At 36.6% G+C, this 27,657-nt stretch overlaps 1 protein-coding gene across 2 annotated transcripts in view; it reads right to left on the bottom strand.

The window, feature by feature from the left end:
- Positions 1 to 3,046: 3,046 nt before the first annotated feature.
- Positions 3,047 to 27,657, bottom strand: part of SLC41A2 (solute carrier family 41 member 2) — a 43,144-nt gene continuing 18,533 nt past the window's right edge. The window contains exons 4-12 of one of the 2 annotated variants that reach the window (XR_014492839.1): positions 26,269 to 26,340; positions 23,239 to 23,383; positions 21,913 to 22,059; positions 19,545 to 19,692; positions 15,852 to 15,931; positions 14,160 to 14,291; positions 13,124 to 13,272; positions 10,441 to 10,534; positions 7,945 to 8,131 (exon numbers count right to left, since the gene is read on the bottom strand). Coding sequence is in view for 1 of the 2 variants with exons in the window: in XM_083365699.1 (XP_083221825.1) it covers positions 7,946 to 8,131; positions 13,124 to 13,272; positions 14,160 to 14,291; positions 15,852 to 15,931; positions 19,545 to 19,692; positions 21,913 to 22,059; positions 23,239 to 23,383; positions 26,269 to 26,340 (1,059 nt within the window). In the remaining variant the exon portion in view is untranslated. Of the gene's footprint in view, positions 8,132 to 10,440; positions 10,535 to 13,123; positions 13,273 to 14,159; positions 14,292 to 15,851; positions 15,932 to 19,544; positions 19,693 to 21,912; positions 22,060 to 23,238; positions 23,384 to 26,268; positions 26,341 to 27,657 lie in introns of both variants that reach the window. The other variant, XM_083365699.1, reaches the window with a different exon arrangement.

The raw sequence follows: 27,657 nt of genomic DNA, 5'->3' as shown, positions 1-27,657 counted from the left end.
TTGCTTCGGATTGTTGTCTGCTAGGTGGTTCTCCACCTTGTGTTTATATTGCTGTTTCGCCATCCTAATGCCTCTTCTGAGATTTGCCCTGGGCTCTCTGTATGTATCCCTGTCCCCTGCCTTAAAGGCAGAATCCTGGGCTCTCAAGAGTGTTCATACCTCTGCAGTCATCCAGGGTTTCCAGTTCCCGCAAACTCTAATGCACTTTTCTGTTGTTACACTATCAGTGCATGTTTTAATATAAGAGACCACGGCATCCGTGTATGCATTCAGCTCTTGATCTTCGAATACACTCCAGTCAGTGGTTTCAAAGCAGTCCTGCAACTGACTGAGAACACCCACTGGCCAGGTTTTGACCCTTTTCGTGGCTGCCTAAGTTCTTTTCCTGAGAGGGACATACTTTGGGCAAAACAGGAGTGAAAGATGGTCAGATGTACCCAGGTGGGGGAGAGGGAATGCTCTGTATGCCTGTTTCAGATTAGAGTACACGTGGTCTAAAGTGTTCTTCCCTCTGATGGGAACTTGCACATACTGTACAAACTTGGGGAGAACTGTCTTCAGACAAGCTTGGTTGATATTCTTAGAATGCAGTTGCTGATTTTGAGATCCTTCAGAAGTAACGTCCTTTCAGCATTTCCTCTTACATATCTTGACATTGTCAAGACTTGACAATCTAAGATTCTACAAATGTTTGGGGCTACAGCTCCAAGACCTCTTGAAGTGCTGGTTGGAAGTGAAGTCTAAGACCTCTGGAAGATATTACCTTACTTGCTTCCAATTTAGAAAATATTGGCCATAATGTAATATGCTGATTTTAGAATTTTTAAAGCAGTAAAAATAACCAGTTTTAAAGATTCCTGAAAATCCAATTTAGTGTCTGTTGCACAGAAGCATATGTTACATTTCTTTTACTCTCCCAGCAGGACAGGGGAGTAATAGCATTCTCCCATGTTTATACCAAGCAACTAATAATGCAGAGGAACACAGCTGCTTTTCCTGAAGATGGTACTCCATAAGTTTCAAAAATGTTTCAGAAGAATGGCTTTGAACCATGTGCAGGCACAATTGCAAAATCTCTGTTATTCATTAAACAGTAGCTCCCCCAGGTTCTCAGGTTGCTTACAAAAGGTGTGGATGCTTTAGAAGCATAGAATCATAGGGCTGGAAGGGATCTCTTTAATGAATATCATTCTTTAATGAATGACAGAGAGATACTGTGTTTCTGTGAAGTTCAAAGCAGTTCTTCTGAATTATAGGCAAAGCATGTCTAACCTAGAAGACATAATGAGGAAATGAATTCAATGAATTATGTAACGAAAGGTTCTTTTTATCTTTCCTACAGAATTTTCATCAGGTGTTCATAAATCAATGCCTATTTAAAACCTTGCTTATTGATACTTTTGTTTGAAATATTTGGTTTTTGTTATCACATTAATATTCTATTGAAGTGTGATAAAAGATCTAATCCATCCACGGATGACAAATTTCTGATGGTAGTCATTCTCTCTCTCTCTCTCTCTCTGTCTGTCTCTCTCTGGTCTGAATTGGCAAATTGTGACAAAATGAGTAAATTATGGACTACAAATTGTTTTAAACCAATTCGCCTGATTGATTGATTCATTACAATAAAGGTGAAAAAAAATATCTTTGATGAATGGCACTGCAAAATGTTGAGTTATGGTAGTTTGCAATTTCAATTTTATTTTTTACTTACGAGATGCACAACTGGGTAAGCAACTACTAGAGGACTATTTATGATGCAACAGAGTGATTTTTATCCACAAAGCTGTTTCACTGGACAGGAGAAAAAAATACTATGGGGAGAATAAATTGAATTCTTTTATTTACATTTCTCATCTGTCTTATTTATTGTGACTGAAAAGGGAGTAGAATTCCTGCTCTGATTAAAAGGGTCTTTGATCAAGTGTTTGTCAGGCTAATGTTCAGAATTACCACAAGATAGGGGGAAACTAGAAGGTATGAGTAAATGGCTGAGTTTTCTTTAAGACAGCTGAATTATTGGGGGATGGAAGGGGGTGGGCAATCTTGTTTGTAAAAAGTTGTCTGAAATAAATTTTCTACACTACAAATACATTGTACTAAACAATACTGTACATCCTTTAAAGACTGGAACAGCTGAACACGATTTCAATGCTCTTCAGTAGCTATTTAATCTAATACAGGTTGCTCTGACTAACAGTGATTCCCAGGAGATGGCGCTCATCACCTGGCATGTATGGTGTTAAGAACCTTCTGCAATAAAACAGGTTGTTTGGTGGATTACTCTCCCTTCCCAACAAAGAACCTGAGTATTAATATTTTGGATAGCAAAAATATAAGTAAAAGGTAAAGGTTTCTCCTCTTCAGTCATGTCTGAGTCTAGGGGTAGTGCTCAGCTCCATTTCCTAGCCAAAGAAGCCAGCATTTTCCAAAGATGCTTCTGTGGTCATGTGGTCAACATGACTATACACACCGTGGAGAGGAACTCTGTTACCCTCCCACCAAAGTGGTACCTATTTATCTACATGCTTTCCAACTGGTAGGGTGGCAGGAGCTGGGGCAAGAAAGGGAGCTCACTCATCATACTTAGACCAATCTTTCGGTCTATAAGTCCAGCATCTTAACAATATACTTCAAATATATATATATATATATATATATATATATATATATATATATATATATATATATATATATATATATATATATATATATATATATATATATATATATATATATATATATGTTTAAGTATTTGTCAAGGCTTTTTGAATGGACCTTGCTAATTAACTCTTTCATTCCTGTTTTGGCCCGGCTCAGGGCTTATCCACAGGAACTAGTCAACATGACAGCTCATTATTTGTGCAAATTATTCAAATACCTCCCAAATTCTTTATTAGCTATTTGAATAATTTGCACACACACACACACACACACACACACACACACACACACACACATATATATATATATATATATGTGGTTGTATTACAGATGCTCTATTTGCACATGGCAATTGAGTAAACATAACAACCTGGTTTCTTCAAGTGTGTTGGCCTGCAAACCCTAGAATTCTTAGCCAGTAGGTTGGGGAACTTCCCATTTAAATATAATTACTTTGTATTATTACATTAACAGCATCTAAAATATAGAGGAGAAATAGTATTTGGCTATCACTCCTACTCCATAAATGACCAAGTGGACAGTGATAAGTTCTATTTTATTATTTTAAGCAGTTATATTTTAATTTAAACCGACTCTACAATGAACACTGTATATACTTCCTTTGTCCCTATTAATGGGACTATAATTCACTCATAGCCTACCCATCCATTTGGAAAGCCATGGTTTTGCACTCCAGAAGTAATGAGACAGAAAGTATCAATTGTGTCTGCTTAATCTAAATCAGTTAAAATAGACTGTTAGTCAATTATGCATGCTTTATTTGAAATGCATTCTATTTTCTGGATGATTAAGATAGAGATCTCCTATGTCTCTTACCCAGTTTATTTTTCCTCTTTTTCCATAAACTATAATGAGGGCATCTGTAGGCTTTTACCTTTGTGGAGATATGGATGCTGTGTTGATTAGGCACTCTAGTATGCAGCCACCTCAAGGACCAGCTGGCCTTGCTGATCCAAAGACCCATCACTCAAGATGATGCATCCCAAGGATTTGAAGCTATTTATACTTGTCAGTTGGCTGTCATCACCAGTGATTCTTGGTCCTACTGGCTTGGTATTTGGCATAGGCTAGCACAGTTTTGTTCAAGCTGACGGGCTGAAGAACAGAGAATTTGTAGGTCTGTTTTTTGCGCCAGGAGATCAGTCATCAGCAAAGATGGTTTCATGAATGACTGTATGAAGGCACCTCATCCTTGCATACAAGCAGCAAAGGTCAAAACTAACTAATTAGCCAAATTGGTTCCCGATATACACTCCCTCCTTCAGATCCTGGACAGCATATGACAACATACAAGAACAGACTGAGTAGGATTGGCACTAACATACAACCCTAATTTACCCCATTGAAAGTGGCAAATGTAGCCAATGCACCTTTGTTAAAAAAAACACCTGTCCTATCATTCCATCATGGAGTAGCTGAATCAATGTCACAAATTTCCTCAAGCATCCATAATGTCTCAGATGATCTAAAGAATCTCTCATTTACAGTGTCAAATTTCTTTGTTAGTGGATATACTTTCCTTCCTATATGTTGGGAGTCCTGGACTCTGTACCAAGAGGACCTCAAACCATTGGACAAATTTCACATGCATGCTCCATCCTTGGCATACATTGGAGATTTCAGATCATGTAGAACTCACTCGGACTGCGTCTCTGATTATCAGAGCTCAGATGAGATGGGAGGGATGCATTGTCAGAACGGATGACTGTGATATGCTTCACCAGCTGCTCTTAAGAGATCTCAAGATCAATCACGGAAGTACTACAAAGACACTCTGAAAGAAACCGTGTGCTACGGTAATATCCAGCCAAACCAACTGGAAGCTGCAACTGCTGACAAAACCCCCAGACAAGTCTCCAACAACATGGAAGACATGTGCCACCAAAAACCTCTAGAAAACCATGAGAATAACACCCAGAATAACACTCAATTGCTACAGCAGATTTCCAATGACTCCATTGTGCTAGACTCAGCACTTCCAGACTAAGACTGTAAAGCCATTCCCATGTCTACAGATAATCTGCACAACTGTGTGTCTTCTTCAAACTGAAGCACTACCATATTATATAATGAAATTCTGAAATTATAGGTGAAATTGAAAAAAATATGTAAAATCATTGAAAAAAATCTAGTGCCAAACTGGCTTTTTCTCCTAGCTTTTAACAAATGTATAATTGTGCTTATGACTGTCCCAGTGCTTTGCCTAGCAACATTTGTTATATTTGCCTGAGAAGTCCTATCCACAGTAATAGTCATGCTGGCCACATGACCACAGAAGCATCTTCGGAAAATGCTGGCTTCTTTGGCTAGGAAATGGAAATGAGTCAGACATGACTGGACAGGAGGAACCGTTACCTTTTACTTATATTTTTGCTATCCAAAATATTAACACTCAGGTTCTTTGTTGGGGAGGGAGAGTAATCTACCAAAGAACCTCTGTTTTTTATGCAGAAGGTTCTTAATACCATAAATGTCAGGTGAGGAGGTCTGCTCAGTACTATGGCTGTGTTCTAGAGCTTAGGATGTACCTCTTTAGTATATGACTTCTGCCCATTGTAGAATTGTAGGGCCACAGGGCCCCTATCTATACAAGAGAGACTCTGAGTGGTGAGCTTACCTTCTGAACTGAGATCATCAAAATGGAAGGATTATAACGATTCCAGCAAACATCTGAGACTATCTTATAGCTAGCCATACAGGGCCATTTTCATCTTTCAAGTTAATGAACTGCCTCATACATAATGTACACACATATGAGTTTTATTCCATCCTGATTACTGCTTTTTTCCCCTTATAATTTGGTGTAATTAGAACATAGTCTAATTATAGTTAACTTGGTCTGATTCAATAAGTCCTAAGATGGGCATGTAAAAACTAGGGCAAGCAAGTGAAAATAGCATGCACACATTATATTCAGGGTATTACATTGAAAACAGATGAAATTTTATTTTTATTTTTCTTGGTTTCAAGGATATATATTCCTGGAACTGTATATTCTTCAAATACTGCAATATTTTGCATCAGACCATGAATCCTTATGAAAATGTTTAACCAGAATGAAAACCTTCATTGCTAAATCCAAGTGTCTTTTGGGTTATCATCAACTGTTTTTGTATGTAATGTTGTTTTATGATAACAGCGCATATGTACTGAAAAGTAGGCCTCACAGAGTTCACCTACTTCCTGAAAAGTATGTAATGGATTATAACCTAAGGGCACCAAAAATAACCAAGGAGGACAGTCTAATTTTCTTTCCCACTTCTAAAAGCTTATTTCTGTCCTATCTTTCCAGCTACAGTGCAGAAATAAACAAGCCAGTCATCATGAAAAAATTGCATCATTAAAATAAGGGAAAATTACCTACAGAATTTCAATTAGCAAGCTAAATAGTTGCCAGTATTTTGAATTATTAAGATGAAGATAATGATCAAGAAATTATACTAGGCCAGGGGTAGGCAACCTCGGCTCTTTTATGACTCGTGGACTTCAACTCCCAGAATTTCTGAGTCAGCATGGCTCAGCATGGAAACCTCTCCCTTTCTCCTCAGCATGGCTGGCTCAGGAGTTCTGGGAGTTGAAGTCCACGAGTCATAAAAGAGCTGAGGTTGCCTACCCCTGTACTAGGCCCAAGAGTGTTTGTATTAACAGCAGTGTCCATATCTGAAAATTTGGGCCCAAGCATTTATCTACCACCACAGTTTTATGTAATACATCACTCTGCAGCTTAGATTCCCACGTAATTTGAATGAAAATACTTAGATGCCAAATGTAATTGATTTTAGTAGAAAATTAAACAATTATAAATTATAATTGTAAAATTCTCACTGGTGGCTTCCAGTGCAGGGAGTGAGAAACTGTGTTGCCAAGGATTGACTGAATATTAATTTTTAATGACAGGACAACTGAAGGAAATCTACAACTTATAATAATCTACATGCTAAAGCTTCTTTCTACAACCTTTTTCTTTTCTCCAAAATCGAAAGGAAAAAAAATCTTTAAACATTCAAATAAAAAACAGTTTAAACAAGTACTGATTTTCTTGTGTGTAAATAACAGAATGGTGTGTAGTGGAAGAATGGTGTGTAGTGGAAGATGCCTCCTCCACATCAATGTGCCACGGAAACTATCTAAAGAGTACCTATGACAATCATAAAGATACTCTACAGAGCAGTCGTTCAACAAGCATTAACATTCTGGACATGGGAAATGTTTTCCCAGAAACAAGCAATTAATTTCAGTGCAACAACTTCTCATTAGAAAATGAGATGATATTCTAAATATAAATTTAAAATTTTGAACTGCAGCATATCAGGAAACATTGGTTGTATATAATTGGCATGAATGGATTGATTGACTGACTGGTTTAGATTTCGGCAATGTCTGATTCCAAAGCAATTTTGGGTGGCTTGATAAAAAAATCTCTAAGATGAACTAAAATTTCTAATAAGTATTTCTAAAAATAAAAAATAAAAACATCCACCTATTATTTCAGAAGTTATATTGTAGTTTCCCCAATACATATCAAAAGCTGTTTTTCTTCTTCTTTAAATATCTTGATTTTTATACATCACAATAAAGGACTAAACTTGAATGTCTGAAAACAGTGTCAATGTATCTTTTGAGTTACAGCCATTAATGTAACATTATTATTGTCCATGCATGATCATACTATATTATCTCTATGAGAAACATCTTTCCTATTTCAACTGATTAATTTTCTAGAACAGAGGGTGTTCCATTCTTTTTTTGCCAGCAACTAAAATAAAGTGAACGCCATGCTGAATATCTTACTTGAGCATCTTTTTCTTATTGATATGCAAAAATAATATCTTTTGTATTATCTCTATTTTATGTTGAGAACCCATTATATTGCATGACTTCAAATGCATAGCCAGACTGCCTAATGAAATGCATGCTACATTTCATTAGGCAGATACATCAGTGGTTAAACCACATCGTTCTGCTACCTATCAACTATATTTTATTTACTGACATAACACTGGCCAACTTTCTTTTTCTGTGATGAGATGGTGTCAACCAGCCCCAAATATACCTTTGCAGTGTGAAAATATTTGAAGCCTCTTATTTTACTTTTTCATTGTTTTAAAAAAGTTAAGGCTGTTTAATATCAGTGTCAACACTGAAGCTACTGTAATGAAACCCAACTACTCTCTTAATATATTTCATATGAAATGCTAAGTCAAGTGGTCCCTACTCTCATATCTTCAGCTAATAGGATAAATTAGGTATTATTAATTTATTAATCTCCTACATCTCCATCCCTATCCCCAATCAGCCACAGAAAATGAAAACTCATCGCAAGTAAGGCAGTTCCAAGAAGATCTCCAAGTGCAGTAAGATAAGGAATAGAAAAACTGTCTGGATCTTTCCCTTTTTTCCAGATGTGGTGCACCATCCAGTCAGCAATCCCTAATAAGATAAATACCTATGAGAGAATAACATAGTTAGGGACATGATTAAACATAATTATACAGCAACAAATCTTTGATGGAAACATATAGTTGAAAAAGTAGTTGAAAATGAGCAGGTTAAAATATTGTCAGATTTTCAAATACAAACTGATATAAGTTTTGAATCACAACTCAAAGATTTAACAAGATTTAACTGTGGTTGAAAAGAAGAAACTGTGGAAATCTGATGTGGCAATACCAAGGAATTGTAGAATAAAAGAAGTGGAAAAGATCAAAAGTATAAAAATTTGAAAATTGAAGCTGAAAGATAAACATAAACCAGGTGTGGTGGTTTCCTTCTGCAAATTACAAAAGGCCACATGCAGTGTTTTTTTTCTAAATTAAAAAAAAGGTGCCGGAACTCTCATCTTGGTGGGCACAGGAGGCGGTGGGGGGGGCGGCGCTGCTGTGGTGGGCTGCCCCCCCCAGGGCCGGAGCTGGCATGCCTGATGCTGTAGGAGCAGTGGGGCCCGCTCTATACGGCGGGGCTGTGCAAGCTACATTAATTGAACACATGGCACACATCACAAATCAGATTCCTCCTTAATGCACTATTCCTTTGCATGACCATAGGACATTTAGAAATGCAATTATGTTCTTATGCTTCCAAAGCATTCTTCCTTATCTTCCTGGTACATTGATCACCATAAAAATACTCAAGGTCTCTTGGCATAAGAATAAGTATGGTATTTAAGGAACGCAACGGAAAGCATTCACAATGCACAATGTATTTAAATTTCATTTTGTTTGAGGCAACTTCTTATAAAGAATTGCCATTAATTTGTTTTAATAAAATAATTTAAATCAATTTTTCACTTGATTTCAAATTAAACGAATTATATTGGTTGACAATGAGATTTTTTTTAGTACAATTGCCAAATGCAATAAACTGGTTTTAGGTATATGTGTGCACTAATTATTTCAACACCAATACATTTTAACAACATATTCTAAATGTAAATGAATGCAAATGCAAATTATACAATTTCTTTGTGCAAAAATGAAAAATTAACAGATTTAAGAGCTGTTATCATTAGTTATCCTTAGATAAAAATAATTCCATCATCTAAAACTTTGTTATACTGTATTTAATGAACAGATGCTTTGGGGTTTTAAAAAAAGACTGACTACATTTGATTGTGTATCACCATGGCATTAATCTAGAGGAGATCAACCCTGACTGCTCTTTAGAAGGCCAGATCCTGAAGCTAAAACTCAAATACTTTGGCCACCTAATGAGGAGGAAGGACTCACTGGAGAAGAGCCTAATGCTGGGAAAGATTGAGGGCAATAGAAGAAGGGGACGACAGAGAATGAGGTGGCTGGATGGAGTCACTGAAGCAGTAGGCGTGAGCTTAAATGGAGCCCAGAAGATGGCAGAGGACAGGAAAGCCTGGAGGAACATTGTCCATAGGGTCGCGATGGGTCGGACACGACTTCGCAACTAACAACAACATGGCATTAAAACAAAATTTAAACAGTGTATGAAAAATAAAGGTTCCCTAAACGTCGGCTAGCTATATCCATACATTTTCCTTGATAGCACTCTATTGCCTTCTTTTTAGCATTTTTTTCAACTTCCCAGCTTAAAAAAGGCAAGGCATCCCACACCAGGAGCTGAAAGTTTGTTTAAGCAGGTTGCCTGTTCACACTCGGCCCTTCTTACCCTCCCACTTTTGAATTAGCCCATATAGAATGTGTTTCCTTCAATTTAAGCCATCTGAAGCCTGTCGCTGCGATACATTCTGCTGCTCTGCAATCTGGCTGCCTCATTGGTGTGCTTCTGAGGAGAATTTGGCTTTCCGGAACAGTTTCCTTCAGCTTTTTTTGTGTATGTGTGCAAAAAAAGGTGCCAGAACGCCGTTCTGAGCGTTCTATGGGAAAAAAAGCCCTGGCCACATGTATATTACATTGGTATACATCACAGCTTCCTAGGTTCTTGATAAGAACTTGACGTGTATGAAGGCCAAATACCAGAAAAAGAACTGGTAGCTGTGATTTCATATTGTTGTATATAGGTGCCTTGGGTGCAATCCCAAAACAACTGGAGTACCACGTGAACACCAATGGCAATGAAATTGACAAAATCACCATCAGTCAATTGCAATAGACAGCTTTACTTGGAACAGCTGTGCTGATACCTTTAATAATATCAAACAACATGGGAATATCCCATGTCCCTGGTAAGAACTCAACAGGTGGTTAAAAACGCCAAATCCAGTCTAAACATCTAGCTGACTCTATGATAAACAACAACAACAATAATAATATCCTTGTTCCTTACCTTAAACTAAGTAATCAACGTGCAAAGTTATAACTTGCAACTAATTTAATCCTTTGGGAAATTATATTTTCAACCTAAAGAGTTCCATAGATTTCTACAGGCAGAAACAAATTCAAAAAATTGCAAACTTTGTATGTGACACAATATGTTAAGAGACCAGTTTGAAATTTCATATTTCTTTAAAAATAATTTAAATAATCAAAATTCCAAATCAGAAGCATATTTAGTATTAAGCACCCTGAAATAATTTAATACATCTAAAAACACAGAACCTTTGATTTTATGCTGCAAAGGAAAATATCCATATGGCTACACAATTTTCAAATTATCAAGTTTCTTTCTAGTTTTTCCATGATAGAAGGACCATGCATTATTTATTTAGATAAACATCTTTACTGAAAAAGCTACTCTGTAGTCTAATTTAATTATATGTGTGCTAGGTGTGAGCCTAAGCTAATTATATGTGTGCTAGGTGTGCTATTCTGTAATCCAAACAAATATATTTGAAAGCCTCTCTTTTCCCTGGAATAGGATTTTTTGAGACAGCTCTTCTTTTTTCCAAGACAGACCACCCTGGCCATTTAAAACTTCATGCACAAATTTGTTAATCTCTGATTTTTCAAGAACCCCACAAAAGACACACTAACAGCACTCATCTCTATATGAGCAATCTCCTGTCACTTCATACCAAATATGGGATGTTATTACCGTACGTATTATTTTAGTTGACTATGAAGCCAGTATTAAGGATAGCATGACGAATATTTTCCCCTTCCACTAACCTGAATAGGTCAGGATTAACTTCTGTGCCTATGTCTCAACGCTAATCGTATAGCAGTGAGGGAGTACAAGGAGTGATAAAGGGCCAATATTCAAAAGCAGATAATCAGATGTGACAGGAGGAATTAAACATTTATGTCTGAAAGTATGAATGGAAAAAAGGAGATTAAAAATATAAAATATAATCTAACTAAAATAACATAGGGATGTTCAAAACGCCTTATAGACCTTTATTCAATGGGAATGCCTGGGACATGACAAATAATGGTCATGTTAGTTTGAATGAAAAGAAGGTCTTTAGATATCACATAATTTTTTAAGCATGCTGATTATCACAGCTTATGTTACAAATAAATATAGATCAATACAGCCATTACAATCACTGAGACATGGTCTGATGCTAATTGAGCTAATCCGTTGCTCTTTCTATAAATTCTGACAACACAGAGACACAGCCTATATCCCTCCATAAATATCTGAGCTCCCACTCGACCTTGAGTTTTACACTACAGAATCATTTCTCAACAAGGACTATCATCTCTTATCTTATCTCTTGTCTACTATCAAAAATAAATGATGTTATATTGTGTTGGAGAAGAATACCGTATTTGGTTTCTGAAAGCTGAATGCTATCTGCTGATTTGTCTTTGCAACTCTACATATCCAATGAGTATGATATATTTTAAAAAGCCCCCAAAAGAAATACTAATATTATGCTCAAGACCAGCATTGCTGCTGCTCTGGGGACATCTGATGATACACAATCACTCCCATTACTTAGATGACAATTTTCCAATCAGCCAGTCTTTTTTTATTTCAGAGTGCCTGGATCTGATTGCTAAAGTGAATTATTTACTTGCAGATCTCTGCAATTTTCTGTTAGTCTTCATAAATATCTGATAATGACAATTTGTTTAGAGATTATGCCTCTTTTACAATGCTAATACATCAAGAAAGGCCATCAGGCATATGCTCACGTTATCATTTTATTAATTTTTCTTTTCAAAATCTCGTATTGTTGAATTACTGCTTTAAGTCAGATTTGTCTAGCTAACATTAGAAGATATATATTCCCACAAGAACATTTGGATCACTGTTCTTAGAAAGAAAGGATCAACAGCTAATCTAATTAATTCTAGTTTACATGAAAATTTGAGGAACAATTCTGATTTTAAATAAATAGACAATTTCTGGGTAAGTTTCCCCATTACTTATTTCCAGTCCAATTAAACGTAGTGTTTTTCAATTTTGGCAACTTTAAGATTTGTGGACTTCAACTTCCAGAATTCTTCAACCAGTGTCCATACATTTTGAAAGCTGCCAAGGTTGAAAAATACTGCTTTAACATAACTGTGTTCTGAGATTTCTCACAAGGATGTGAACATTCCAGAGAACTCTTAGCCAAAATGGGGCAGACTTTGGAAGTCACAAACTCTGAATCATGAAATGGATGGCTTGGTTATTGCTGTCTGGTATTCAATTTTATGTGACTGACAAATCTTAAAATGAAGACTTTAAAATCCCTGAATATTGTGCAAGGAAAATATACATTGTTGTTGTCACTATTATTTTCCTATTGTTTCTATTATTTGAAAGAATCTCATTAAATCGGGTTTCCTTCAAGAAGTTGTGGGTACACCATAACATCACTGGAGGTTTTTAAGAAGAGATTGGACAGTCATTTATCCAGAATAGCACAGTCACCTGCTTGAACAAGCGACTGCTCTAGAAGACTTACAAGGTCCCTTCGAAATCTGTAACTCTGTTAGGTTGGGGGTCACTGTCATTAAGTATCACTGAGATACCATTTTGAGCAGTGGTGAATGAAAAGGGGGCTGAGTTGTTGCATTCAATGCTTGAAAATAAATCTATAAGTAATATTTCAAAAATGTTTTAGCCTTACCTGTAGAAGAGCTGTGAACAAATATACCACAATGAAGATGGGTGTCAAAGATGTGTGACCACTCTTCATAAAATGGATAGTGTACAAAAATATTAAATGCCCAGGAATCACCAACAGCAGAAGAACTTGAGCTGATTTATTATTTACTCCTGTAAATGAGAATAAATAACACAATAAGAAGGCTACTGATATTTTCTTTAGGTAATAGGATGACATTATTAGTTCATTAGTTTCTGCGGTTTTGAAAAAATAACAGGAAATAAAACATAACAGACATAAAATAAACCAGTGAGTTAAAAAGTCACAAATAATGACTAGGTACATTTGGTTTAATATGAAATAATGATTGAAACATTATCATTTGCAGCATATTGAAAATCAAAGAAACTGACTTCTTTAAATATCCTGGGCTTAAATGATGAAATGCTGTTTTACTGTCATGAAAAAAATCCAGTAAAGACTTTTCTATACACACTGCAGAACTTAAGAAATGAAACAAACAATATTTTAGTCTATGGAGATTCGCAATCATCCAGGTCATAGTTGTCCCAAAGGTTTTTTTTAAAAGGCAACTGGAATTTTTTGGATTTTTTGCCTTGAAAACATTTCACTTTCATCCACGAATCTTCTTCAGTTTTGAGAAGCGAAATGTTTTCAAGAAAAAAAATCCCCAAGAACGTCCTGTTGCCTTCTGGAAAGCACTTTTGGAAAAATGATTTTTTTTAATGAAATTTTTTTGATTATGGAACTAAGTGCAGTTTCTGACTAATGCCAGTAATTACATATACTGCTTTTTTTAATGGTGGACATACAATCCTTGAGAAACAATGCATATAGGAAAAATGAAATAGAGGCATTTATTCAGTGTTTTTGTTTGAACACTTGATTCTAATAAAGGAATGTCATGTACAATGTAATCTGTAAATCTCAAGAAATGGCTACCAATATCTTTAATCATAATATTTGCTTAAAGTATTATAAATTATATATGGGCAAGAAATATCAGAATGTAAAGACAAGGCAACACAGCTTGTACCTGTGCCAAAAAATGTTCTGCATGGATAATAGCAGCCTTTGGCTTCTTCTGGTAATTCTCCAGGAACACTATGTAAATGTAAATAAGTTGAAATTCTGCTGGCTTGAATTGCTACTAAATTACCGCCAATCCCTATGGAGAACAGGCAGGAAAAATACTATTGTTTATTCATGATTACACAATAAGGCTTAGAAATAGATCTAACACTTTTATGTGTGTCTCCTTACTTAATATTTTATTGCTGCTATATTCAAAACATGACTGTGTCTTATTGCCTCATGATTAAAGGTAGTCCTCGACTTAAAACCATTTGTTTAGTGACCATTCTGAGGTACAATGGCACTGAAAGAAGTCATTTATGACCAGTCCTTGAAGTTCTGACTCTCGCAGCATCCTCATGGTCATGTGATCGCAATTTGGTCACTTGGTAACTGGCATGTATTTATATATTTATGACAGTTGCAATGTCCCAGGGTCACTATTTGTGGCTTTCCCCGCCAGGTCCTAGAAGCGAAGTTAATGGGGGAAGCTGAATTTGCTTAACAACCATGTGATTCATGTTAACAACTGCAGTGATTTGCTTAACAACTATAGTAAAAAAAAAGATCATAAAATTGGGCACAACTCACTTCAACAACCTCCTTGCTTAACTATGGAAATTCTGGTCACAATTGTAGTCGTAAATTGAGAATTACCCATATTAGCCAATAGCTTATTACTATTGCCAACATATTTATGTATGGTAAAGGTATAGTCGGAGCTGCATGGAAGAGGGAAACTATACTAGGAGTATCAACTTAAGAATGCATCGTATTTATAAAACATCCTAGTCAAACATGCTAAAAGTAGAAACTAGTGCTGATGTTATGCGGTGAATATGATTGGTGAAAATTCTAACTTTATATGATACAAAATGTTTTTGGTGATTTTTGTATGTAGTATTCCACGTATCTTCATGATTGTGTAAGCATGCATGGGCACACCCACCCATCCACCCAAAGCTCTTAAAACCCTGGCTCTTCCCTCAGGCTTTTGGACCAGGATGTTAATGGAGTCCAATTTGGATGTTTTGCTGTGCTGGTTGACAGCATGATTATTTTTACCTAGTATGTTCATATGTATATTTTATTTGTAAACACGTAAGCCACCCACAGTTATTTGATTAACGTGGGTGGGCAGATAAATTTTGCTAATTCTAACACTCTGCTCTGTTTTCTCATTCTAACAATTGTACATTAAGTATATATGGAAATTATACTATAACTTCAAACTATATAGAAAGAAATCAGTGGACTGAAATATAATCACTTAGGCATCCATACTGATTATTACAACATTACAGAGTTATTACTATGTGTGTATTTGTGTCTGTATCTGTGTAATGTTCACAGAAATCTTTATACAGCAGTACATAGAAATGTCTAAGACAATGTTTTAAAATCTGCATCTGATATCTAAATATATAGACTATGTGAGGTTTAAAAGTATATTTTTATTCCCATCTGATCTCTGAATGTATATTTATCTTTTCACAACAGAAAACCAGGAACTGTTTTTACTCTAAAATTACAGTGTGACTTTACAGTAGTACATACCCACCCACTTATGTCTCAATTTGGTCTGGAATATTATTTTACCTAACTGGCACGTAGTAAGCCACAGCAATTTTAAGAAATTCCATGTCTCCCTTACCATTGATTACTGGAGTATAAACAACAATCCCAACCAAATTAGGATCAGATACAGTTGTATCCAGAATAAGGCCACCAATACTGAAAAAGAATTTGAAATTTCAGACAGGGTTAGTCAGACAGCAAAGCTATTTAAATGCATAGAACAATATTGTGGCTTTATAAACAAAACAGAAATAATTTGGAAGCTATGTATGCCTGTACACATTTTGCCATATTGTTTCTAAGAATCAATCTAACACAACCAGGAAATACTCTTAACCAGGGCTTTTTTTCTCATAGAACGCTCAGAACAGAGTTCCGGCACCTTTTTTGGATGGAACCTTGTAGGGTAGGCAAGGCAGGTTGTAGGACATGTGTGAGTTCCGGCACCTTTTTCTTTTACAAAAAAAGCACTGCTCTTAACATACCTATAAAATATTGAGCTGTGGTAGAAAAGTTGAGTTTGAACATACTGTACTTATTTGTGACAAGATGGATAACAAACAAATGTAATAAATAAAACATTTACATATGTTTTATTGTAAAATCTACTTCTACCAACAGTAAACATAATCTACTACTTAATTTTACCTTTCAGATCAGTACCTAGCAAAAAATAAAACATACAATAAATTTAAAAATTAACTCCACTGAAGTCTACTGAATCTAAATGGATAAAATGTAAGTTTGTGCCCGCAGAAGTCCACCCAAGATCATATTCACTTTTACAGCCTCATACATCTTAAACTCAAAACGAAGCATGTCCTCTCACTTTATTGACCAGTGGATTTTATACATCAGTGTTGTGGCTGTTTGTGGCTTTCAGAATTTTTGTTCTTCTTGTTCATTCTATTTATAGTGGAATAACTACTTTTTGTCATGATTTTATATACTGCCCTGAAACCTTTCTGGATAACAAATTTGCAATATCTTAGTTAAATAAATGTCATAGATCAACTCTGAGCCTGGTAGTGCAGTGGTTAGAATGCAGTATTGCAGCCTAATTTTGCCAGCTGCCAGCAGTTTGATTCTGACCGGTTCAAATTTTGCTCAGTCTTCCATCCTTCTGAGGTCAGTAAACTAAGGATCCAGATTGTTGGGGCCAATATGCTGATATTTGTAAGCTGCCCCATGTGTCCCGCTTACCTTTTATTTATTTATTTATTTAATAATATTTCTATACCGCCCTTCTCCCGAAGGACTCAGGGCGGTGAACAGGGCAAGAATAAAAATACAGAATTACAAAAGTTAAGAAAATGATTAAATACATGCCCATATACTAAAATACATCTTAAAACCCCAATAAAATAACAATAACAACCCCCCCCCAATCCCCTCATCAGGCCAGGCCAGCTTGTTCAAAAAAGTATGTTTTTAGGTCGCGGCGAAAGGAGCGAAGATCGGGCGCCGTCCGGAGCTCAACCGGTAGCTGATTCCATAGCCAGGCCTCCCAAACCCCAACACCTTTCGCACTGCTACTTGAATTCTTCTGCAGCCACTTGCCACCACTTGTGGGTGGCTGTCATGTGGCACATTGCGCCGTTGCCGCTCTGCCCAGCAGGATGCATGGGCCACTTCCACTGCTTGCGCACTTCGGGCCACTTCTATTCCTCACAGCAGGAGGCCATGTGGCGCTTCAGGCTGTTTCTGCTGCGGAAACAGCCCAAATAACCACGCACCATCCTGCCACGAGCAGCAGAAATGGCACAAAGCACCATGCAGCATCCTGCCGGGAGGAGCGGCAATGGCACAATGTGCCACATGGTGTCTGGCCGCAAGTGGCAGCAAGCAGCCGCAGAAGAAGTCAAGCAGCGGCATGACAGGTGTCAGGGTGTGGGAGCCTGGCTGTGGTGGTCCTAAAGTAAGGCATTCTCTGAAATTAAGACCTAGTGCCTCTTTTGGAGGCAAAAAAAATATATAAGACCAGGTCTTAATTTTGGGGAAACACAGTATATAGTAATTGGAGAAGATGTGCCTTCTAGTCTACAGGTGAAACTCGAAAAATTACAATATCGTGCAAAAGATCATTTATTTCAGTAATGCAACTTAAAAGGGGAAACTAATATATGAGATAGACTCATTACATGCAAAGCAAGATAGTTCAAGCTGTGATTTGTCATAATTGTGATGATTATGGCTTACAGCTCATGAAAACCACAATCTCAGTAAATTAGAATATTACATGCAATCAATAAAACAAGGAATGTACATAGAACAATATTGGACCTCTGAAAAGTATAAGCATGCATATGTACTCAGTACTTGGTTTGGGCCCCTTTTGCAGCAATTACTGCCTCAATGCGGCGTGGCATGGAAGCTATCAACCTGTGGCACTGCTGAGGTCTTATAAAAGACCAGGATGCTTCAATAGCGGCCTTCAGCTCTTCTGCATTGTTCGGTCTCATGTCTCTCATCTTTCTCTTGGCAATGCCCCATAGATTCTCTATGGGGTTCAGGTCAGGCAAGTTTGCTGGCCAATCAAGCACAGTAATCCCATGGTCACTGAACCAGGTTTTGGTGCTTTTGGCAGTGTGGGCAGGTGCCAAGTCCTGCTGGAAAATGAAGTCAGCATCCCCATAAAGCTCGTCTGCGGAAGGAAGCATGAAGTGCTCCAAAATCTCCTGGTAGACGGCTGAGTTGACCCTGGACTTAATGAAGCACAGTGGACCAACACCAGCAGATGACATGGCTCCCCAAATCAACACAGACTGTGGAAACTTCACACTGGACTTCAAGCATCTTGCAGTGTGTGCCTCTCCATTCTTCCTCCAGACTCTAGGTCCTTGGTTTCCAAATGAGATGCAAAAGTTGCTCTCATCAGAAAAGAGGACTTTGGACCACTGAGCAACAGACCAGGTCTGTTTTTCTTTAGCCCAGGTAAGACGCTTCTGACGTTGTTTGTTGTTCAGGAGCGGCTTGACAAGAGGAATACGACATTTGAAGCCCATGTCCAGGATCCGTCTGTGTGTGGTGGCTCTTGATGCACTGACTCCAGCCTCAGTCCACTCCTTGTGAAAGTCCCCAACACTTTTGAATGGCCTTTTCCTGACAATCCTCTCCAGGCTACGGTCATCCCTGCAGCTTGTGCACCTTTTTCTTCTACACTTTTCCCTTCCACATAACTTTCTATTAATGTTCTATTAATGTTCTATTAATACAGCACTTTGGGAACATCCAACTTCTTTTGCAATTACCTTTTGAGGCTTTCCCTCCTTATGGAGGGTGTCAATGATGGTTTTCTGCACAACTGTCAGGTCAGCAGTCTTCCCCATGATTGTGATTCCTACTGAACCAGACTGAGAGACCATTTAAAGGCTCAGGAACCCTTTGCAGGTGTTATGGCTTAATTAGCTGATTAGAGTGGGATACTTTGAGCCTAGAATTGCACCTTTTCACAATATTCTAATTTTCTGAGATTGTGGATTTGGGGTTTTCATGAGCTGTACACCATAATCATCACAATTATGACAAATCACAGCTTGAACTATCTTGCTTTGCATGTAATGAGTCTATCTCATATATTAGTTTCCCCTTTTAAGTTGCATTACTGAAATAAATGAACTTTTGCATGATATTCTAATTTTTCGAGTTTCACCTGTATGCTTAAAAAAAAATAAGCTTGGGTAATTGTGTATTCTTGCACATAAAGTATCATAGTTTATGTGGTTTGGATCCCTTTTAAACATTTTCTAAATGACAAGAAACTCCTTACCTGCTAATGACCATTGCAGTTATAACAGGTTCCCACCCAGAATGAAGGACTGTTCTTGTAGCTGGATGCTTAGCAGCAATTATAATCCACATAGGAGTTAGAGCCAAGAAAAAGGCACCAACTAAAGGAGATATATAATAATAGTTCTCTAGAATTAAAACAAAATATTAGGATTTATCATAAACTTCTGAGGAAATTACGAGTTTTTACAAATATCTTATTTATCAGATTGAAACCTTTCTTGTAATTTTCCATTATAAATAAAATTATTAATTATAACATCCTTTGTTATTAATAAGGCTTAACTGCTGACATATATGTCATGATTAGAAACACTATTTTATGCCTGAATAACTATAGATACCATTTGGTTTGGAACACGTATGACAAACCACTCTAAGCATTTTTTCTTTATCCTCTTTTTATCTTTTTCTGATATCTAAAGTTAATGCTATTTAAACTTTTATATTGCTTTTGCTCTGCATTGTTCCTTACTTTATTTTTGTATCATTACCAAACTGAAAATTTGTTCTTTTTGTAATCTTTGCATCTTCTGGCTATACTTTAAATATCCAAGATGAAAGCCAAAAATTAGAAGGAGCCTGTTAACACATTTATGATTTTGGGTCTCCACAGACCAATACAACTGTCTTCCTGAAATATCCAAGATGGATTGGGCATACATCACAGTTGCCTTTTTTATTCCTACTCCAGAACATGCTTTCAAATACAATCAAAACCATTTCTGTAATTGTTTATTGTAAAAAAACTGTGAATTCTATTCTAATCAATATGGGTGAAGAGTTATTTTCTTGTAAGATTCCCCTGCAGAATAACCTAAAGAAAATGAGATAAAACTCAGACACCCCCCACCCACCCCTGCTGGCTATCAGGATCCAGGTACTAATAGTACAATTTGCATAATTCCCAGAAGAAAATACAGTATAGCCCAGGCATGGCAAGATCAAAGTTAACTGTGAAGAAAAAAAGTGGATTGCTAAAGGAACAAAGAAAGGTTATTGAGCACACAAGTTGATCTTATCATCAACTTTTTAGAGTGAACTCTTATTGAAAATTCACAATGCTTATGGGTTCTAGAGTTCTTTTGCTATCAACATTGGTTACTATTTCTGTAATAGGATTCATCATAGGATTATTTTAGCAGGTGATAGTATCCAGCAAATCTTATTTAGAGCTGAAAGGGCTGGGCCTAATTAGCACCTAGACAGGATGCTTAAAGGGTTGTAATCTAGACTAGAAAGTAGAAAACTCAAGAAAGGTTATATAAACTGTTCATATCAGTGGTTATAACTGACACTGAAAATAGTTACCATTATTTATTTATTTATTTATTTTAAAAGACATAATTGTCTATGATATAACAACAGTGCAAAAGAATGTAGGATAATTGATATTTAGAGCATTTTTCCCAGAGGTACTTACACTAAAACAATTACAAATAAAAATATTAAATGTATTCTATGTTTATATTAGCTTATATTTTAATCTTAAATGCATTTAATAAGGTAGTTACTGTCTACAAAAGCTTTCCAAAGATATTCAAACTGCAACCCAACAGCACCCTCTAGTGGTTTAAAAGGATATTAAAAGAAAATACAGGTAGTCCTCAACTTACGACCACAACTGAACCCAAAATTTCCATTGCTAAAGCAAGATAGTTGTTAAGTGAGTTTTGCCCCATTTTATAACCTTTCTTGTTAAGTGAATCACTGCAGTTGTTAAGTCAGTAACACAGTTGTTAAATGAATCTGGCTTCCCATTGACTTTGCTTGTCAGGAGGTCACAAAAGGTGATCACATGACCCGGGGACACTGAAGCTGTAATAAATATATGCCAGTTGCCAAGCATCCAAATTATGATCACATGACTATGGGGAATGCTGCAAAGGTCATAAGTCTGGAAAATGATTGTAAGTCACTTTTTTCAGTGATGTTGTAACTTCGAACAGTCACTAAATGAATAGTTGTAAGTTGCAGACTACTTGTAGTATAAAAACAATTTAACTGAATATTTTCAACATTATTGTTCAATCACCCTGTCTTGTTCTTTCATAAGTCTTTCATTTATAATCTCTGTGTCTTCCAGATATTTCTTCATTTTTCTTATTTCCTTATCAAAATGCACAATAACAATATAAAAAATTGATTCAGTTTAATGTCATTTAATCTCATGTTGACATATCTGAGATCTGGAAACACATTTAGTTTCAAGTAAGTGAACTCCTCTTAAAGCTATCCTTTTGAAATACTATTCAATGATAATATATTCAAGGAGATGGCTGGGAATTCAGATACTTGGAACTGGCAACTTAGTTCTTCTAAAAAAAATTGAAAAAAAGAATACTTACCAAGGCAATTATATAAACCCTGACTTAACCATGCCAAAATGGCAAGCGTGATTAGGTCTCCAAAGCTGGCTGCAATAGGTGTTGCAACATTGTCAGGATTTATGCCAGTCTTCTTGGAGCCAACAATAACACCAACCATTATTATGCCTAGAACCATTGTAATAGAAAGTAGGTCAATCTGTAACTCTATATAAGAAAACTTTAGAAGAGTTCAAATAAAAATCTTTATTTCTAAATTCAGTTATGGGCTATTTTATTGCCATCTTTATCATTACTCTGTTTTTAAAAAAATCACATATTACTATGAAATATTGCTTTATTCTAAGTGCTTTAATAATCATTTTAGAGGTAGTACAGATAAAACTCAGAATTGGTAAAGTTATTAAACAATGACTCCACTAACAGTCATCTCTGCTTTGGATGCATTTGCATAGCTGAACTGTATTTAATGTATTGTTCATTCAAATGTTAAGGTACTGTGTCTTTTTTATTAACTAATTATTATTAATTAACAACCCAAAAATTTATAGCATCACTTCTCAATCAAAGTAACATATGTTAATAATGCCATTAAACATGTTTATAGCAAAACCATTAAAAAGATAATTTAGACTAGTTATGAAAGTGCCACATAAAGAGAATGACTACTTCTTGTACCAGTAATATACAAACACTACTAATTCTCTATTGTTTTAAATAAATTCTAAATTTCTATAATAGAAATAAAACCATAATCTTTAATCAGATTTTCTGTCCTATCTTTTGCTTGATATTCTTATGTTGAAGTTTAGATTGTACATTCACTCAGATGTGAACCTATCATCCACGTAACAGTGATAATTATTACAGGTATTAAATTATTATAGTCACCTACTGCAGTGAACTCTGATGATGATAATAACATATTATCAATAAAATAATACCATACAAAACAATAATAACAAAAAATAATTAATCTATTAGCCAAAAAGAAAAATATTTTGAAAGTGCTGGTAGGCTCTGATTAAATTCAAATGTTTCAGTTAATAAAAAGTAATACAATTAATTAATTAATTTTGATTAATAAAAAGGAGTTATATTTGTTAGTTGGCTAGAGTTATGGTATATAGGTTCAATGACAAAGGTGGGCAAATAAAAACCAATGACTATGAAGGAAATTAATAAATATTATAAATTCAAAATACAATTGTAATTTGTTTAAATGTACAGAGCCATCTACCATATGCTATCTACCATTAGATATGAGTCAATGGAACCTAACCTTGCTCTTTTTTTAAGTTGCACAATATTAACAATGTCAAAATTAAAATATTAAAATGTTTTTACCCTGTAAAAGTGATGCTATGAAGGCTGTTGCTACACTGCTAGAACACAAAAGAACCGAGTGATCAAGATGGTATTTCCCTTCAGGAATCCAGCCCAATATGACTGCTGCCACAGCTGCCAAAAAGCCAACTACTGTTGCTTGTACCTGCAGCATAACAATTTATTTTATTTATTTATTTATTTATTGAATTTTTATACCGCCCTTCTCCCGAAGGACTCAGGGCGGTGTACAGGGCAATAAATATCGAAATATAAATACAAAAGTTAGAAAAGATTAAATAATTATGCCCAATATAATACAACAATTAAAACTATGTTAAAATCAAATCCAAACCCCAAACCCATCAGACCAGGCCGGATTGTTCAAATAGATAGGTTTAACGTTTAACGTGAGAAAAGGTATGCTTCCCTATAAACACAATGGAGTTTATACATAGTTCTGTATAAAATTGAGGCTAGCATTTAGATCCTTGGTTTACTAGTGGTGATTTAGTGGACTTCAGATAGAATGGACAAATTGAACAGCACATGCATTTAACGGACCCAATTCACTGTAACTAAACTACCCCAGGTGATTTCTGTCAATTGGGCTAGTACATCTTGATGCAACTGATAAAATATATGTTGTGGTGCAATTGTTGAAAATGATATACTCTCAGTTTTAACGGACAATCGGGAATATTGGGCTCCACCTTTCTCCTGGATTAGCTGGCTACAACTAGCATTTATAGCACTGTCAGAAAATACCAGTGTTTCTTACACCTCTACCATCATTATCATCTATGGCCATTAAGCCAGAGAGCCCACAATAAAATAGATAAATCTGTAATTATGATTAATAAAACTTTTTTAAAAAGATAAAATGCAATAAAAATACATAAGAAACATTATTAAAGTAACTGCAATACAGATAGGAGTGGCAATCATGAAAATTTGTGCCAAACCTCAACTGTAGTAGGGATGCATACAAGAAATGGTGGCACAATCAGATGACCTTGAAAGAGATATTAGGCTCCTGCTTAGAAAAAGCACTAACAGATATTGTGTTCTCTACTCGGGTAAAAAAAAATGTCTTCCAAGGTTCTGTTTAGAGACCATATCAAAGGCACATATGGATTGCACAGAACCATCTCTACATGGCATCAGCGCTTCTGAAAACCAATGTTTTTATACATCTTCCACAAAACTGCAGATGGTAATACATCCAGCTGGTCAAAGTAAAAACCCAGTGAAATTTCAGAATCAGAACTGAAGAGAAGATCAAATGATGATTCAGATTCATGTAGTAAGAATCCATAAATTGCGGGGGTTGGATATCAGGTTTACACTGGTTTGAAAATAAGCATCTCAGATTTTGTTTGAGGTAACTTCTGGCATTTTCAAACCCCCATGGACAGACTTTCCAAAGAGAGGTCTGGGGTCTGCAGTTTACTATTAGTTTCTGTTAGCCAGGTTGATTTAAAACAGACATGTCAAACACAAGGCCCGGGGGCCAGATCCGGCCCGCGAAGTGGTTTCATGTGGTCCACGAAACCATCCTAGAAACAGTGAGGGAACGGCCCCCACTGCCTTGGCCCTGGCCCACAGACCCTCCTTCTGCCAGAGACCCTCAGACCTTTCCCACTCCTGCCCAGGCCCCCATAGGCACCCTTCATGCGAACGATGCAGAGCTGGCCATGCCCACCTAGTAGGCCATACGCACTCTAGCCACGCCCACCCAGTAGCCCACGCCCACCCAGGCCACACCCACCCAGCCCCCTGAGGGCAACCGCAATGCTGATGCGGCCCACAATGAAATTGAGTTTGACACCCCTGATTTAAAACAATCTTTGAGACCAGTGGAGACCACAAGAGAAAATATCAATTTCATGTCAAAATTGAGGAGATACTACCAGGTTTTGGCATCCATGGAAACCATACCAAGATGCTTGATGCATTTGGAAATGCAAGCATTGCTTTTATAAATTTGGACTGGACTGCTTCCAAGGTATTAAACTTTATTAAAAAAAAATGCAATTCTGTATACCATGAAAAAGCTGAGATGACCTTAGCAAGATAAACCTTGCCAGCTACAGGAATAAAATGCACCCCGTTTGAATAACTTGCTTGATAAGAGAAATGTGTGCCCAAGATAAGTGTAGAACTGCACGCTAAGATATTTGTAAATTCATAGCTGCTCTTCATTTATTTGCCATTTATGTAACCTACTCTTGTTTTATGCAAACACTAGCACTCAAGTTTTTTGGTATTTGGAACCCACTGCCATCAATGCTCCCCCTCACTGCCACCTGGAAGACGGATAAAATTACATTGTCTGAATGTGGCATGCTGGGAATTGAACAATCTGCTAGCATTGGGGAAATGATGATTAGGTGATAAAGAACTTTAATTACTGGACTGATGTACATATTAAAAAGGGGGCTAGAATACACCCTTGCCTTACTATTTTTTTGATGGAAATAGCATCAGATAGGTGCCCCCAATGGGAACATCTGATTCTCAAGGACATATTAGAATAAAGAGTTTGAATAAGAAGGAGCAATCTTTTAACCATTGAAGATTTCTGAAGTTTTTGCCATAGCCTCTTCCTTTGAATCAGATTAAAAGCTGATTCAAAATCCACAAAGACTGCAAAAAGGTGTCTTTGGGTTAAATGGTACAAGACCAGAAAGTGGTCTAAGGTTGAATGATCCCCTTTAAATCCCGCCTAATCCTCAACATGAATATTTTCACTTTGGACCCAGTCAAACAGTTTTAAATGAAGATACTTCGTATATGGTTGAATATAGTTGCTCACTGTATTAAGCAAGCTCTTTGGTCTATAGTTGGCAGGGTTAAATCTATTTCCTGTAGAGAGATAACTGTGAGCTCATTCCATTCAAATGAAAAAGGTGTTTATATTATTTACTTAATATAAGTTAAAAAAAACAGCCAACACTGGGGCTCCACCATTCTTTATTTTCTTATACTTCTCTTTGCTTCCAAAATGAATAGAACCAGAGTTGTAATCACTTCTCTTAATGACCTTACCTGTTTCAAAGCCAAATTACCAATTATTAAATTCCACTTCTCAATGGGTGAATCCATTTTCCCGATATTTACCTATGAAAAGCAATAAAGTATTTTAATAATGGAAAAACCTTAATGCATTTCCTTATCATTACTTAAAAGAATTGAACACTGAATTTTGGTAATAACCCCTTTTCCTAATGTCATCAAGCTTTTTCAGCAGGGCGCTAGCTGAGTGCTTCTATGCAAGGCAAAAATGGAGACAATGAGCACACCTTCAGTGTGAAAAAGCTGGGCTTGATATTTCTGTGTATGAAAATGCCACAAGACTAACTGGAGTTAATGAGGATGCATATTTCCTACGGGAAGGGACAAATAAACATTGTCAGCAAATGTACAGTGGTGAATGATGAGTAGCCAATCAAAATGCTACTCATTGGGGTGGTCCTGGTTACCTTAGTACAAACGTTAGCTCAGAATGTGGATGCATGAAAAAATGGCAACATATCATGAGAATCAATATTATTATTTATAAATCCATGGTGCAAAAAATCAGCTTATTAATGCAGTTCTGCTTATAGCATTTTAGAAAGTGTATTATAGATTTCAATTAATACATTGTTGAGTTCTTGGCACTGTCTGATTTGGGTTGTTTGCTTGCAGGCATTTCATTTTCTAACTAGTTGGCATCATTAGTGTGAGTGAGTTTGGCATTTAGCTCGCTCTGTCAGTTTTAGTGGGAATGTAGCTTCCCCCTTGGTAGTAGCTGATTAAACGATAAATCACCCAAATGACTAAAATGCTGGAGCAATATCCCCCAGAGAGGTATTTAGCATAGGTAAAAAGCAAATAAGGGGGACTATGATAAAACAATCATATTCAAACAAACCATACATTATTTTGTGGAGAAAGGCCAGAGGCAGGTGAAACTAAATGGTGGGAAATAATAAAAAAGGAACTATTTCTTCATCCAATACATAATTATTTGGGAAAAGTGTTTCAGATACACCAGACATGTCAAACACAAGGCCCGGGGGCCGGATCCGGCCCGCGAAGTGGTTTCATGCAGCCCGCGAAGCCATCCTGGAAACAGTGAGGGAATGGCCCCCACTGCCTTGGCCCTGGCCCAGAGACCCTCCTCCTGCCAGAGACCCTCAGATCTGTCCCACTCCTGCCCAGGCCCCCATAGGCACCCTTGACGCGAACGATGTAGACCTGGCCACGCCCACCCAGTAGGCCACACCCACCCTGGCCACACCCACCCAGCCCTCTGAGGGCAACCGCAATGCTGATGCGGCCCTCAATGAAATTGAGTTTGACACCCCTGAGATACACAATCATCAACTTAGTTGCCTTTTTTTTATTGAAAAGTTTTACAGTACATTTTTGAATACAAAACCCCTCCCCTCC

The sequence above is a fragment of the Vipera ursinii genome (genome assembly GCF_947247035.1).
Source record: "Vipera ursinii genome assembly, chromosome: 6".
Lineage (NCBI taxonomy): Eukaryota > Metazoa > Chordata > Lepidosauria > Squamata > Viperidae > Vipera > Vipera ursinii.
Note: the sequence above shows the minus strand (reverse complement) of the source record. Positions and strands in the feature narration are given on the sequence as shown.